Source organism: Mustelus asterias, chromosome 21 (genome assembly GCF_964213995.1).
Source record: "Mustelus asterias chromosome 21, sMusAst1.hap1.1, whole genome shotgun sequence".
NCBI lineage: Eukaryota > Metazoa > Chordata > Chondrichthyes > Carcharhiniformes > Triakidae > Mustelus > Mustelus asterias.
In genome coordinates, this window is record NC_135821.1 from 70,914,024 (window position 1) to 70,927,981 (window position 13,958).

General features: G+C 44.7%; 1 protein-coding gene across 1 annotated transcript in view; it reads right to left on the minus strand.

Annotated features, from left to right (window-relative positions):
* themis2 (thymocyte selection associated family member 2) overlaps nucleotides 1-13,958 on the minus strand; it is an 89,196-nt gene that overhangs the window by 54,038 nt on the left and 21,200 nt on the right. Inside the window, exon 3 of the mRNA XM_078237199.1 lies at nucleotides 7,116-7,553. Coding sequence (XP_078093325.1) covers nucleotides 7,116-7,553 — 438 coding nt within the window. The remainder of the gene's footprint in view (nucleotides 1-7,115; nucleotides 7,554-13,958) is intronic.

Sequence of the window (13,958 nt, forward strand, 5' to 3'; positions counted from 1 at the left end):
GATTTCTCCATCAGAGGAAAAAGGCTATCACTATCCACCCTATCTAAACCTCTAATCATCTTATATGTTTCAATAAGATCCCCTCTTAGCCGCCGCCTTTCCAGCGAAAACAATCCCAAATCCCTCAGCCTCTCCTCATAGGATCTCCCCTCCATACCAGGCAACATCCTGGTAAACCTCCTCTGCACCCTCTCCAAAGCCTCCACATCCTTCCTGTAATGTGGGGACCAGAACTGCACACAGTACTCCAAGTGCGGCCGCACCAGAGTTGTGTACAGTTGCAACATAACGCTACGACTCCTAAATTCAATCCCCCTACCAATAAACGCCAAGACACCATATGCCTTCTTAACAACCTTATCTACTTGATTCCCAACTTTCAGGGATCTATGCACACATACACCTAGATCCCTCTGCTCCTCCACACTATTCAAAGTCCTCCCGTTAGCCCTATACTCAACACATCTGTTATTCCTACCAAAGTGAATTACCTCACACTTCTCCGCATTAAACTCCATCCGCCACCTCTCGGCCCAACTTTGCAACCTGTCTAAGTCTTCCTGCAAACTACGACACCCTTCCTCACTGTCTACCACACCACCGACTTTGGTGTCATCAGCAAATTTGCTAATCCACCCAACTATACCCTCATCCAGATCATTAATAAATATTACAAACAGCAGTGGCCCCAAAACAGATCCCTGAGGTACACCACTTGTAACCGCACTCCATGATGAATATTTACTATCAACCACCACCCTCTGTTTCCTATCCGCTAGCCAATTCCTGATCCAATTTCCTAGATCACCCCCAATCCCATACATCTGCATTTTCTGCAGAAGCCTACCATGGTGAACCTTATCAAACGCCTTACTAAAATCCATATATACCACGTCCACTGCCTTGCCCCCATCCACCTCCTTGGTCACTTTCTCAAAAAACTCAATAAGGTTAGTAAGGCACGACCTACCTGCCACAAAACCATGCTGACTATCACCTATCAATTCATTACTCTCCAAATAACTATAAATCCTATCCCTTATAATTTTTTCCAACATCTTGCCGACAACAGAAGTGAGACTCACCGGTCTATAATTCCCGGGGAAGTCTCTGTTCCCCTTCTTAAACAATGGGACAACATTCGCTAACCTCCAATCTTCTGGTACTATACCAGAGGCCAACGACGACCTGAAGATCAGAGCCAGAGGCTCTGCAATCACTTCTCTTGCCTCCCAGAGAATCCTTGGATAAATCCCATCCGGACCAGGGGATTTATCTATTTTCAGACCCTCCAGAATATCCTGCACATCCTCCTTATCAACTGTAATACTGTCTATTCTACTCCCTTGCAACCCAGTGTCCTCCTCAGCTATATTCATGTCCCCTTGCGTGAACACCGAAGAGAAATATTGGTTCAATGCTTCACCAATCTCCTCCGGTTCCACACATAACTTCCCTCTGCCATCTATAACTGGCCCTAAACTTGCCCTAACCAACCTTCTGTTCTTGACATACCTATAGAACGCCTTAGGATTCTCTTTAACCCTATCCGCCAAAGTCTTCTCATGTCCCCTTTTAGCCCTTCTAAGCTCGCTCTTCAACTCCCTCTTAGCCAATCTAAAGCTTTCTAGTGCACTACCCGAGTGCTCACGTCTCATCCGAACATAAGCCTCCTTTTTCTTTTTAACCAACAAAGAAACTTTTTTGGTGCACCACGGTTCCCTAGCCCTACCAATTCCTCCTTGCCTGACAGGGACATACCTATCACAGACTCGCAGTAGCTGCTCCTTGAAAAAACTCCACATGTCGGACGTATTGGCCTAGATTTTGTGGTGGTAATGACAGTAAAATTCAGTGTTCGCCTTACTGCTCCACTGGAACAGACAACAACTTCTGGAGTCTGCACACACGCAGAATAAAGTGGAAATCCAGAAACAGGTGACAATGACTCTATGCTTCTCCAAAGTGTGTTGTTGAAGCACCAATCAATGGCAAATCTATTGAAATTTTACATTGGCAGGCTGGCATTCTCCGGCTGTTCACGCAAGTGGGATTCTTGGGCCCTACACCCCTTGCCACAGGTTTCACGGTGGCATGGGGTGACTTCAGTGGGAATTCCCATTGATAGCGGTGGGACCAGAAGATCCCATCACCAGCAAATGTCACACCACTTTCCGCCGCCAAGAAAAACATTGAGGGAGGCTAGAGAATCTCAACTTCTGTCTCTCTGCAAAAAGAGAGGGAGGGAGATGGTTGTGGTTGTGGAGGGTCAGTCATCGCAGCTCTAGGACATCTTTGCAGGAGTCCCTCCGGATAGTGTTCTAGGCCCAACAATCTTCAGCTGCTTCATCAATGACCTTCCCTCCATCATAAGATCAGAAGTGGGGATGTTCGTCAATGATTGCACAATGTTCAGCACAATTCACGAATCTTCAGATACTGAAGCAATCCATGTTCAAATGCAACAAGATCTGGACAATATCCAGGCTTGGGCTGACAAGTGGCAAGTAACATTCATGCCACACAAATGCCAGGCAATGACCATCACCAATAAGAGACACTCTAACCACCGCCCCTTGACATTCAATGGTGTTACCATCACTGAATCCCCCACTGTTAACATCCTTGAGGTTACCATTGACCAGAAACTCAATTGGACTCACCACATAACAGTGGCTACAAGAGCAGGCCAGAGGCTAGGAATACTGCGGAGAGTAGCCTTTGGGGAGTAACCCAAAGCATATCCACCGTCTACAAGGCACAAGTCAGGAGTGTGATGGAATGCTCCCCACTTGCCTGGATGGGTGCAGCTCCAACAACACTCAAGAAGCTTTACACCATCCAGGACAAAGCAGCCTGCTTGATTGGCACCACATCCACAAACATCCACTCCCTCCACCACTGACGCTCAGTAGCAGCAGTGTGTACTATCTACAAGATGCACTGCAGCAATTCACCAAAAGTCCTTAGGCAGCACTTTCCAAACCCACGACCCATGTCCATCTAGAAGGGCAAGGGCAGCAGATCCTGGGAACACCGCCACCTGGAAGTTTCCCTCCAAGTAACTCACCATCCTGACTTGGAAATATATCGCCGTTCCTTCACAGTCGCTGGGTCAAAATCCTGGAATTCCCTCCCTAACGGCATTGTGGGTCAACCCAGAGCTCAAGGACTGCAGCAATTCAAGAAGGCGGCTCACCACCATCTTCTCAAGGGCAACTAGGGATGGGCAATAAATGCTGGCCCAGGCCAGCAGCACCCATGTCCCACGAACGAATAAAAAAAAACCTTGTTGAATGAAGTGGAACTGAGTTTTTAACATTGCCCTCACTGTCCCTGAAATGCTAATTATATATTCATGGAATGTCAAATTTCTCTGTGACACTTTTCTTTTGCTGAAGGTTTCACTTAATTTTAATGCAATTAAACATTTATTTTGCTATCAGGGAACTTAAATTAAAAATAAATGAGATTTGCTGTGTTCAACATAATTGGCTGCCCCCTTCTTGCTGATATTGCTTGTGCTGGATGCCTGGAGATCCCTTTGACTTGCAGCCAGACTTGAACTGCCTTCAGGAAGAGGAAAGTTAAAGAACAGGGTTGCTAGATCTTTGTGTGCAGCTTTCTTTGAGGTCAATGTTGAGTGTCATAGAATCATAGAGCAATACAGCACAGAAATAGGCCCTTCCGCACAACCGGTCCATGTCTACCATTGTGCCCTCTCAGCTAGTCCCAATTGTACGCATTTGGCCCTTATCGCTCTAGTCCTTTCGCATCCATGTACTTATCCAAATGCTTTTTAAATATTGCTATTGAACCTGCCTCAACCACTTTCTCTGGCAACTCATTCTGTATGCGCACCATCCTCTGCATGAAGAAGTTGCCCCTCAGGTCCCTTTTAACTCTTTCCCCTCTCACCTTAAACCTATACCCACTAGTTTTCAATTCCCCTACCCTGGGAAAGACTATGGGCGGAATTTCCAGCCAAAGTGAAAATGGGTGAGTTGCTGATCCGTTTCTTGGGTGAGTTTTTACACCAATCTTATGCACATAATGCTTGAAAAAACGAGCTAGCCTGTTTCTATCTACTAGAAGCAGTGGGCGGGGTTTAATTCGTCAGCCAGCCTGATCTGGCAGCCCACGTGCAATTCCAACAGCAGAGGCCTGACAGAGAGAGAGAGAGAGAGCTGTCAGGTCTCTGCTGCTGCAGCCAGCCTCAACCCAACACCCACCCCACCGCAATTACAGAGGCCCACTGCCGATTGTGAGCCCCATACTGCCCGGAAATATCGCTCATGCGCCTGCCCCGCCGCCAAGACTAATCGTGCATCCCCCCACCAATCGCTGGCAGAGCGGCAGCGGGCACCCCTTCCCTCCCCTGACCGATCGCAAGCAGAGTGCACAATGGACCCCCTTCCCTCCCCCACTGATCGCAGGCAGAGCAGCTGCGGGCCCCCATGCCTTCACGCCCGCCCCCCCCACCCCCCCCTCCCCCCCTCCCCGCAAATCACAGGCAGAGTGTGCAGCAGGGCCTCCCCTTTTTCCCTGATCGGGCCGCCCTGGTCTGGCCCTTCCCCTCCATGCCCCGCCCCATAGATCCTGCTCCAACAGGCCCTGCCCCTTCAGGCCCCACCCCTTCAGGCCCTGTCCTTCATAGCCCCCCTTCAGGCCCCATCCCCAGTGGGCAGTGACAAAGTGCCACTTGCAGCCAGGCTGCAGTGCCAAGATGCCAGGCTGGCATTGCCCAAGTGGCAACCCCCCCTTGCCCTCAACCTCCCAGGGGAGGCCTCCGGTTCTAACAGCGAGGGCAACACGACTGTTTCCTCTTTATGGGGAGCAGGTATTTTCCTTGCTCTCCTGTTGAGGCCACAAAGTGAGCCTGGAGGATTGAATGCTGGGCTCGCTAAACAGATGCAAATCAATAATTAAATACATCTAAATAAATGATTCAGCCTCTCACCGGAAATGGGCGAGTGGATGACCGCTCCGGAAATCCAATGCTGGTAAGATCGCAAGAGCAGAGAAATCGAGTATGGTCCTGATTTCTCAGCTCTTGCGCAATTTTACTGGCTTGCTCCGGCCATCGATGGGGGGGCGAGCCAGTAAAATCGCAGCCAATGTGTGTTCATCCTATCTATGCCCCTCATGATTTTATACAGTTCAATAAGGTCACCCCTCATTCTCCTACGTTCCAAGGAATAAAGCCCTAGCCTGGCCAACCTCTCCCTATAACTCAGGCCCACTAGTCCTGGCAACATCCTCGTAAATCTTCTTTGCACTCTTTCCAATTTATCAATATCTTTCCTATAACAGGATGACCAAAACTGTACACAATACTCCAACGACTTATACAACTGTAACATTTTGTCCCAACTCCTATACTCAATTCCCTGACTGATGAAGGCCACTCTGCTAAACACCTTCTTCACCTCTCTGTCTACCCGTTTTCAACGAACTATGTACTTGTACTCCTAGCTTCCTCTGTTCCTCAACACTCCCCAGGGATCTACCATTCACTGTATAAGTCCTACCCTGGTTTGACTTTCCAAAATACATCACCTCACACTTATCTGTATTGAAATTCATTTGCCAATCCTCGGCCCACTTCCCTAACTGATCAAGATCCCGCCTGTAATTTTTGATAACCTTCTTCGTCATCAACAATACCTCCTAATTTAATACCATCCACAAACTTACTAACCATGCCTTGTTCATTCACATCTAAATCATTTATATAAATAATGAATAACAAGGGTTCCAACACCAACCCTTGAGACACGCCACTAGTCACAGGTCTCCAGTCCGAGAAACAGCCTTCAACCATTATCCTCTGCTTCCTACCATTGAGCCAATTTTGAATCCAATTTGATAGCTCTCCCTGGATCCCATGCGACCTAACCTTCTAGACTAGCCTGCCATGTGGGACCTTGTCAAAGTCCTTGCTAAAATCCATATAAATAACATCTACTTTCCTAGTCTCATCCATCCTCTTGGTTACCTCTTTGAAAACTCTAAAAGATTCGTCAGACATGACTTCCCATGCAGAAAGCTGTGCTGATTATCCCTAATGAGACCTTGACTATCCAAATGTTGGTAGATCCTGTCCCTTAGAATCCCCTCCAGTAACTTACCCATCACTGATGTCGGGCTCACCAGCCCGTAATTCCCTGACTTGTCTTTGCTATCCTTCTTAAACTCTTTGCTACCATTCTTAAAGCACTCTTGCTTTGCTACTGATTTCAAAGTCCAATCACTTTTCATCACTGTTTCTGGTCAGGCATTTCACCTGAGCAAAAATAATCTCCCAGTCTCTCCCTTTATAATGATGATCTGAAATTATGTTTTTGAGTTTCCAATAAAAGCAACTTTTCTGAATATACTTTATCAAAACTGTCATTACTTTGAACACTTCAAAATCTGGCTTTCCACTAATGATCTCTCAGTTTCCTAGTCTCTCCTCATAACCAAGCCCCTCATTACTGATGGCATCTGAGTGAATTTCTTCTACATTTTTTTTATTCATTCGTGGCACATGGGCATCACTGGCTGACTGGCCAGCATTTATTGCCCTTCCCTCTCAAGCAACCTAATGTCAAGTATCCAAATTGGTTGCAAGAAGTGTCATTTTGACCTTGGGTGACAATGTAAAACAGCTGTCAATGATTTCAGTCACCTGAAGTTAATGGAAATCAGGCGTGATGTGTAGATGTTCATTATATTTGGTCAACTTCAATCAAATTGAGCCCAATATTCTAACTGCAGCCTGAGCAATGATTTGCTTCTGAAAAGAGCTGATGACACAAGTTTTAGTGAAATATTGTGGGTTCTGCACTGACACTTATTGTGGAAAGCACTGAAAGAGCACGGTATTAATTCTGCCTCACTAACAATACCATTCCAATTAGTTTGCAGTATTACAAACATTATAGAATACTTAATGAAAACTGTCTCCATTTTTGTCTCACTCACTTGCGTAATGGACCAATTACCTAGTTCTCTCACACTTAGGATGTAAATATAATTCTACACTTGCGTCACATGATACAGTTGAAGAATGTTTTTGTCATTGTTGAGGTCAAGAAGAAGTGAGTAGTTTTGCCAGAATGTTCACTTACAGTGCATAATCGCTTGAATCTCATAAACAGGTGACAGCATTAGTGCCCCATTTAAGTGCTTGGGCATGCAGATGCCCTTTGTCTCAGCAAACTTTACTTTTCTTTTTGTCAGGATTTTTGACTCAATGACGTCTTTAACTGTGTATAGGCTGTTGTCTTCACATTCATAAAACTCCCCTTTCAACGTAAATGGCAGTGAAACTTGGACCTGCTGAAAATCACCATCAACAATGCAATCTGCGTACATCTGTCCGTCATGGGACTTAGTTGTTTTGATTCTGATGGGCTCTCCCTTTCCAATGACAACATGGTTTGTGATTATATCTCCAAGGGACTGAAAGGTAATTAATTCTGCGTTCTGATTTTCAGTTCCTAATGATTTAATGATTTCTTCAATTGATGTGAAAGGGAATCCATCAGGAACAAGCTTGAAGTTCCCTGCAAAGAAATAAAGAAATTCCATGGTTGTATAATTGTTCAGAATATAATTGTTTTGCACGACATTACATTATTAATTTTAAAAAGTATCACAGTCAAAGCACGATCAAATGCTGACCCAATCTTAATGAATCTTCTGATTTGGTATTAAACTAAACACCTCTGTGGGAAAGCACTTATTGTAAAACAAAGCAATATAAACTGATGGTGCAATTGTTGCAATATTAGATCTATAAAAGGAAATGAAGCAGCCAATCCTTCATATACTGGAGAGTGGTTGAGTTCAGGAACTTAGAGCTCACTGCATGAGGAATAGTACAAATGACATTATGTTTTTGCATTTGTCAGGAAAACAGAGGTAATTTTAAGTTAGTTTTAATACTTGTACTGGTGAATAGTAGAAATTAAGGTATAGATTTCAGTGGTTTTAATTTAATATTTCTGTGTAAGGAAGGATAAATTCTCATTAGATTCATGCTAGACAAAGGTGTTTGCATCTGGGGGCGGTGGTTTGGTTTCAGATAAAACTGCTTCTATTGTGCTTAGAGAGGTTATGGCATGAAAAATAAATAAAAGCTTGGAGAAGTAGAAAGTCATTGCTCAGCAACCGGGGGCACCTTTAGGGTGGGAATGTTTTTTGAGCGTAGATTTTAAGGCTACAGAGGGAACATTTTTCTCAGCTTTGCTAGAAGAAATGGAGTAATGATTAAGAAAACAACTGCAGGAAACTTAAAGAACAGCTAATTAAGAAAACTAGAGAAATTAAAAGTTTCCAAGAAGTATGAAGTTAAAAGAAAAAAATGGGAACTGCTTTCAAGAACAGGACACTACTTATGGAAGTTAAAGTCAGACCTGGGAAGAGAGGAGTGATGAGGTTGGCTACAGACAAGTCACATCATAGATTCCTTACAATACAAAAGGAGGCCATTCAGTCCATCATTTCTGGACCAACTTTCTGATAGAGCATCTTACCCATACCCTATCCCTGTAACCCCACATATTTACCCCACTAATCCCCCGAACCTACACATCCAGGGACAATTTAGCATGGCCTATGTTTGGACTGTGGGAGGAAACCCATGCAGACATGGGGAGAGGGTGCAAACTCCACATAGACAGCCTCCCAAGGTTGGAATCGAACTGGGATTCCTGGGGCTGTGAGACAACAGTGTTAACCACTGTGCCATTGTGCCGTCCTTGCATATCTGAAGCAATTTTAAGGTTTGGTATCCTTATTTCCAGTGTTTGAAGCAAAGATTTTCTGCTGGGGACTGAATATTTGAGTTTGTGTAAAAGCATTTAAGACAATGGAAACCTGAAAGGAGAGTTGGGAAACCTGGTGCTGTATTCTTTGTTAAAAGTGGAAGCTTCGTTTGACAGGATTGTGGGAAAACCTAGAGTGGATTTTTAATGCAAACAGCTAATTGAAAAATTTGTTTAAAAGAAGATTTTAAAGCATGATTTTTTTGACAGTGGAGTTTGGAATCTTTAATGTGATAATCATCTATGGCGGATTGTGAGGAGAAACCCATAAAAGATTGGTTGAGTGGCATCGACCGTTTCTTTCAGATTGTGGAGATGCCGGCGTTAGACTGGGGTAAACACAGTAAGAAGTCTCACAACACCAGGTTAAAGTCCAACAGGTTTATTTGGTAGCACAAGTCACAAGCTTTCAGAGCACTGTTCCTTCATCACTGATGAAGGGGCAGCGCACTGAAAGCTAGTGGCCTGTGCTACCAAATAAACCTGTTGGACTTTAACCTAGTGTTGTGGGACTTCCTACTGTCTTTCAGATTGGGCAGCTATTTTTTGAAAATTGTATACATTTGTGAAGGGGGGAATAAAGGAGTATTGTATTATAATGGAACTTTTTGAGCAGAATTTTCTCAGAAGAATTCTAACTGTTGAAAGGTTTTCTCGCCCATTCGACAAAGCATGTTTTTAATATTGAAATCAGCCTCGCGACCTCCATGGGTGTTCCGCTCTTCATGGAAATCACTGAAAATTCCACCCTTCATGTTTAACGAATGTCTTTTGTTGTTAAAAACTAATTAGTAGTCCTGTGAAGGACAAGGGCAGTAGACACATCAGAACACCACCACATGCTTAGCACTGCTGTCTCACAGCACCAGGGCCCCAGGTTCGATTCTGGCCTAGGACGACTGTGTAGAATTTGCACATTCTCCCTGTGTCTGCATGGGTTTCATCCCACAGTCCAAATATGGGCAGGATTAAGTGGATTGGCCATGCTCAGTTGTCTTTTCGTGTCCAAAGATGTATAGATTAGGTGAATTAGCCATGGTAAATGCGCAAGTTCACGGGAATAGGGGGTTGGGCCTGGGTAAGATGTTATTTCGGAGAGTTGGTGCAGACTCCTTCTGTGCCACAGGGATTCTATGGTTCCATTCTAGGATCTTACCCTTCAGTAACAGTACCAACTGGGATTGTAACACATGCAGAGCACGACATTGCTCCAAGCCAATCACCTAAGTACAGTTTTGCAGTGCGAAGGCCAGTAGCAAAATAAACACAAGCATCTTCCAGTGGGGTGGAACTGGCACAGCTGTTAGCACTGATGCCTCACAGCACCAGGGACCCTGGTCCGATTCCGGCCTCAGGTGACTGTGTGGAGTTTGCACATTCTCCCCGTGTCTGCTTGGGTTTTCTTCAGGTGCTCCGGTTTCCTCCCACACTCCAAAAATGTGCAGATTAGGTGGATTGACCATGCTTAATTAACCCTAGTGTCAAGGGGATTATCAAGGTAAATACGTGTATTATCAGGGTAAATACATGCGGTTATGGGGTTAGAGCCTGGGTGGGATTGTTGTTGGTGCAGGCTCGATGGGTCCAATGGCCTCCTACACTGTAGGGATTCTATGATCTTCCTGCCAAATTCCCATTTGTTGCTGTTTCTGAATGGGCTTCAATATAAGCATCCAACATTTCTACAAGGAACAGGCAGGAGTTTGATTAGGACACAAAGGTCAAGGGACCTAAATACAAGGAAGACTAGGATGTCATTTTAGTTTTTGGAGCACACAATCTCTCCGACTCAACTTCCACCCTGCGAACCCGCTTACTGCCTCTGAACGGAAAGTGGCCATGCTGGAAGACTTTAAAAATGTATTTGGCCAGGCTATTTTGACAGCGAGAACCAAAATAATTTCTCCTCTGGTGTCACAATAAAAATCTTCCCAATCATAGTTTCCAAAGGTTGGTTTAAAGTATGTGGGGGCCCTTTCCAAAAGCTTGATCAAAATGGGTCATGTTAAATACGGAGGCAAAAAATGCAGCTGAGGAACCATTCAGTTAAGAAAAACACACAGCTTGCAATTTATAGCACCTAACAGCTGATAAAATGTATATATTCTAAAGGTGAAGTTGATAGATCTTATGTGTATTTTCAAGCCCACTACCACCTAAAAGGACAAGGGCAGCAGAAACATGGGAACACCACCACATGGATGTTCCCCTCCAAGCCACTCACCATCCCGACTTGGAACTATGTCACATTCCTTCGACGTTGCTGGGTCACAATCCTAGAACATGAGAAGGTGGTGGTGAATTGGAGTCCATGTAGTGCAGGTACACACACAGGGCTGTTAGAGGGGGAGTTCCAGGATTTTGACCCAGTGACAGTGAAAGAATGGTGATATGTTGCAAGTCAGGATGGGTTGGGGGTGACGGTGCGAGTGTGACTTGGGGGGTAAATTGCAGGTGTTGGTGTTCCCATGTGTCTGCTGCCCTTGTCCTTCGAGGTCACAAGTTTGGAAGGTGCTATCGAAGAAGCCTTGGAGAGTTGCTGCAGTGCATTTTGTACATGGTACACACTGTTGCCATAGTGCATCAGTGATGTAGAGACTGAACATCGGAGGCGAATGATGGGGTAGTGAACAAGGGGGTGTCGGTTGACAGACTGTTCAGCAATGTAGAGCATGAGAGTTAAGCCTGTTCTCGCTTGAAATCTGCAATTGCGTACTTTCCAGTTAAAATCATTGGATAATGATCAGGGGTGATAATTTGAGAGGATTATCCCCCCTTTTTCCTTAACGCTCAGACTAATTGGAACAGAACAACTGCTGTCCCGGCTGGCAGCTGAGAACTCAGCATAAATTGCCTCTTCTGGTCTGTATAGTTTAGCAGTGCATTTCCCTATTGAGTTTGTGCACTTGGGCAATGAGGGAACTACACTCTCTGGTTTCACTCCCTAAGTGTAAATGCACTGATCCCACATTCGTAACACAGAACCTGGTGTAAACACATGAAGATAGGATCAAGAGTAGACCATTCAGCCCCTTGAACCCCTTCAATGAGATCATGGCTGATTTGTAACCTAATTCAATTTAACTGCTATGCTCCATATTCCTTCATAATAACCTTGGTGAGCAAAATCAACCTCAGAATCAGAATTATTAACTGAACAAGCATCTGCTGCTTTTTATGGGAGAGAGTTCCATACTTTTACAACACTTTGTCAGAAGAAATATTTCCTAACTTCTCTCCTGAATGACCTGGCTCTGATTTTAAAGTGGTGTCCCTTTGTCCTAGATTCCCCCACCTGCAGATTAAGCTTCTTTCCATTTACCTTATCAATTCCTTTCAAAATCTTGAGTTCTATCAGATCATCCTTTAACATTCTATGTTCCAGGAAATACTAGCCTAATTTATATGATTTCTTCTCATAATTTAACCCTTGGAGTCTTGCTAAATTCTTGTAATTCTAATGCTACACCCCTTTCAAGATCAATATATCTTTTCTAAGTTGCTGTACCTAGATGTGAAAACTTAAGTGGGTGTGGGGTTGGGAAGTGATGGGAGGACAATGTGGTAAATTGTTGTGAATGAAAAGAAACAAAAGAAAAGAGAAAAAATAAACTTTAAAAGTGTCGAGAGAACTGAAGCAATAAATTGCTAGTGGGGAATCTGTAACTAGGAACAATAAATATAAAATAGTCCCATATCAATCAAAAAAGGAATTCAAGAGAAATTCGCACCATTGTGAACTCTTTTAAAAATGAAAGATTTACAGATTTGGCCATTGTTTGCTGCTCCAATGCACCTTGTTAATGTATTAACATGAGCAGGGATACAGATTCACTGCCAGTCCATCAGTGCCTTGTCCAACTGTTAGTTCTTAACTTCAGAGCAATGGGTGCATGGGTGAAACATAACAATCACGTCTCATTTTGGGAAAAGATTGACAGGTTCTTGAAGAGAGAAGGCTAAAGGGTGATCTAGGGGGTCTTGTGGTACATAAGAACATAAGAAATAGGAGCAGGAGTAGGCCATCTAGCCCCTCGAGCCTGCCCCGCCATTCAATAAGATCATGGCTGATCTGAAGTGGATCAGTTCCACTTACCCGCCTGATCCCCATAACCCCTAATTCCCTTACCGATCAGGAATCCATCTATTCCTGGAAGTGGGGGGATGGGTTGGTAAGTTTGCTGACGACACCAAGGTAGGTGGTGTTGTGGATAGTTTGGAGGGATGTCAGAAGTTGCAGCGAGACATAGATAGAATGCAAGACTGGGCGGAGAAGTGGCAGATGGACTTCAACCCGGATAAGTGTGTGGTGATCCATTTTGGCAGATCCAATGGGATGAAGCAGCAGTATAATATGAAGGGTACCATTCTTAGCAGTGTAGAGGATCAGAAGGACCTTGGGGTCCGGGTCCATAGGACTCTTAAATCGGCCTCGCAGGTGGAGGATGCGGTCAAGAAGGCGTACGGCGTACTGGCCTTCATTAATCGAGGGATTGAGTTTAGGAGTCGGGAGATAATGCTGCAGCTTTATAGGACCCTGGTTAGACCCCACTTGGAGTACTGCGCGCAGTTCTGGTCACCTCATTACAGGAAAGATGTTGAAGCCATTGAAAGGGTGCAGAGGAGATTTACAAGGATGTTGCCTGGATTGGGGGGCATGCCTTATGAGGATAGGTTGAGGGAGCTTGGTCTCTTCTCCCTGGAGAGACGAAGGATGAGAGGTGACCTGATAGAGGTTTACAAGATGTTGAGAGGTCTGGATAGGGTAGACTCTCAGAGGCTATTTCCAAGGGCTGAAATGGTTGCTACGAGAGGACACAGGTTTAAGGTGCTGGGGGGTAGGTACAGAGGAGATGTCAGGGGTAAGTTTTTCACTCAGAGGGTGGTGGGTGAGTGGAATCGGCTGACGTCGGTGGTGGTGGAGGCAAACTCGTTGGGGTCTTTTAAGAGACTTCTGGATGAGTACATGGGATTTAATGGGATTGAGGGCTATAGATAGGCCTAGAGGTGGGGATGTGATCGGCGCAACTTGTGGGCCGAAGGGCCTGTTTGTGCTGTGGCTTTCTATGTTCTATGTTCTATCCGTGATTTAAACATATTCAACGAGGTAGCCTCCACCACTTCAGTGGGCAGAGAATTCCA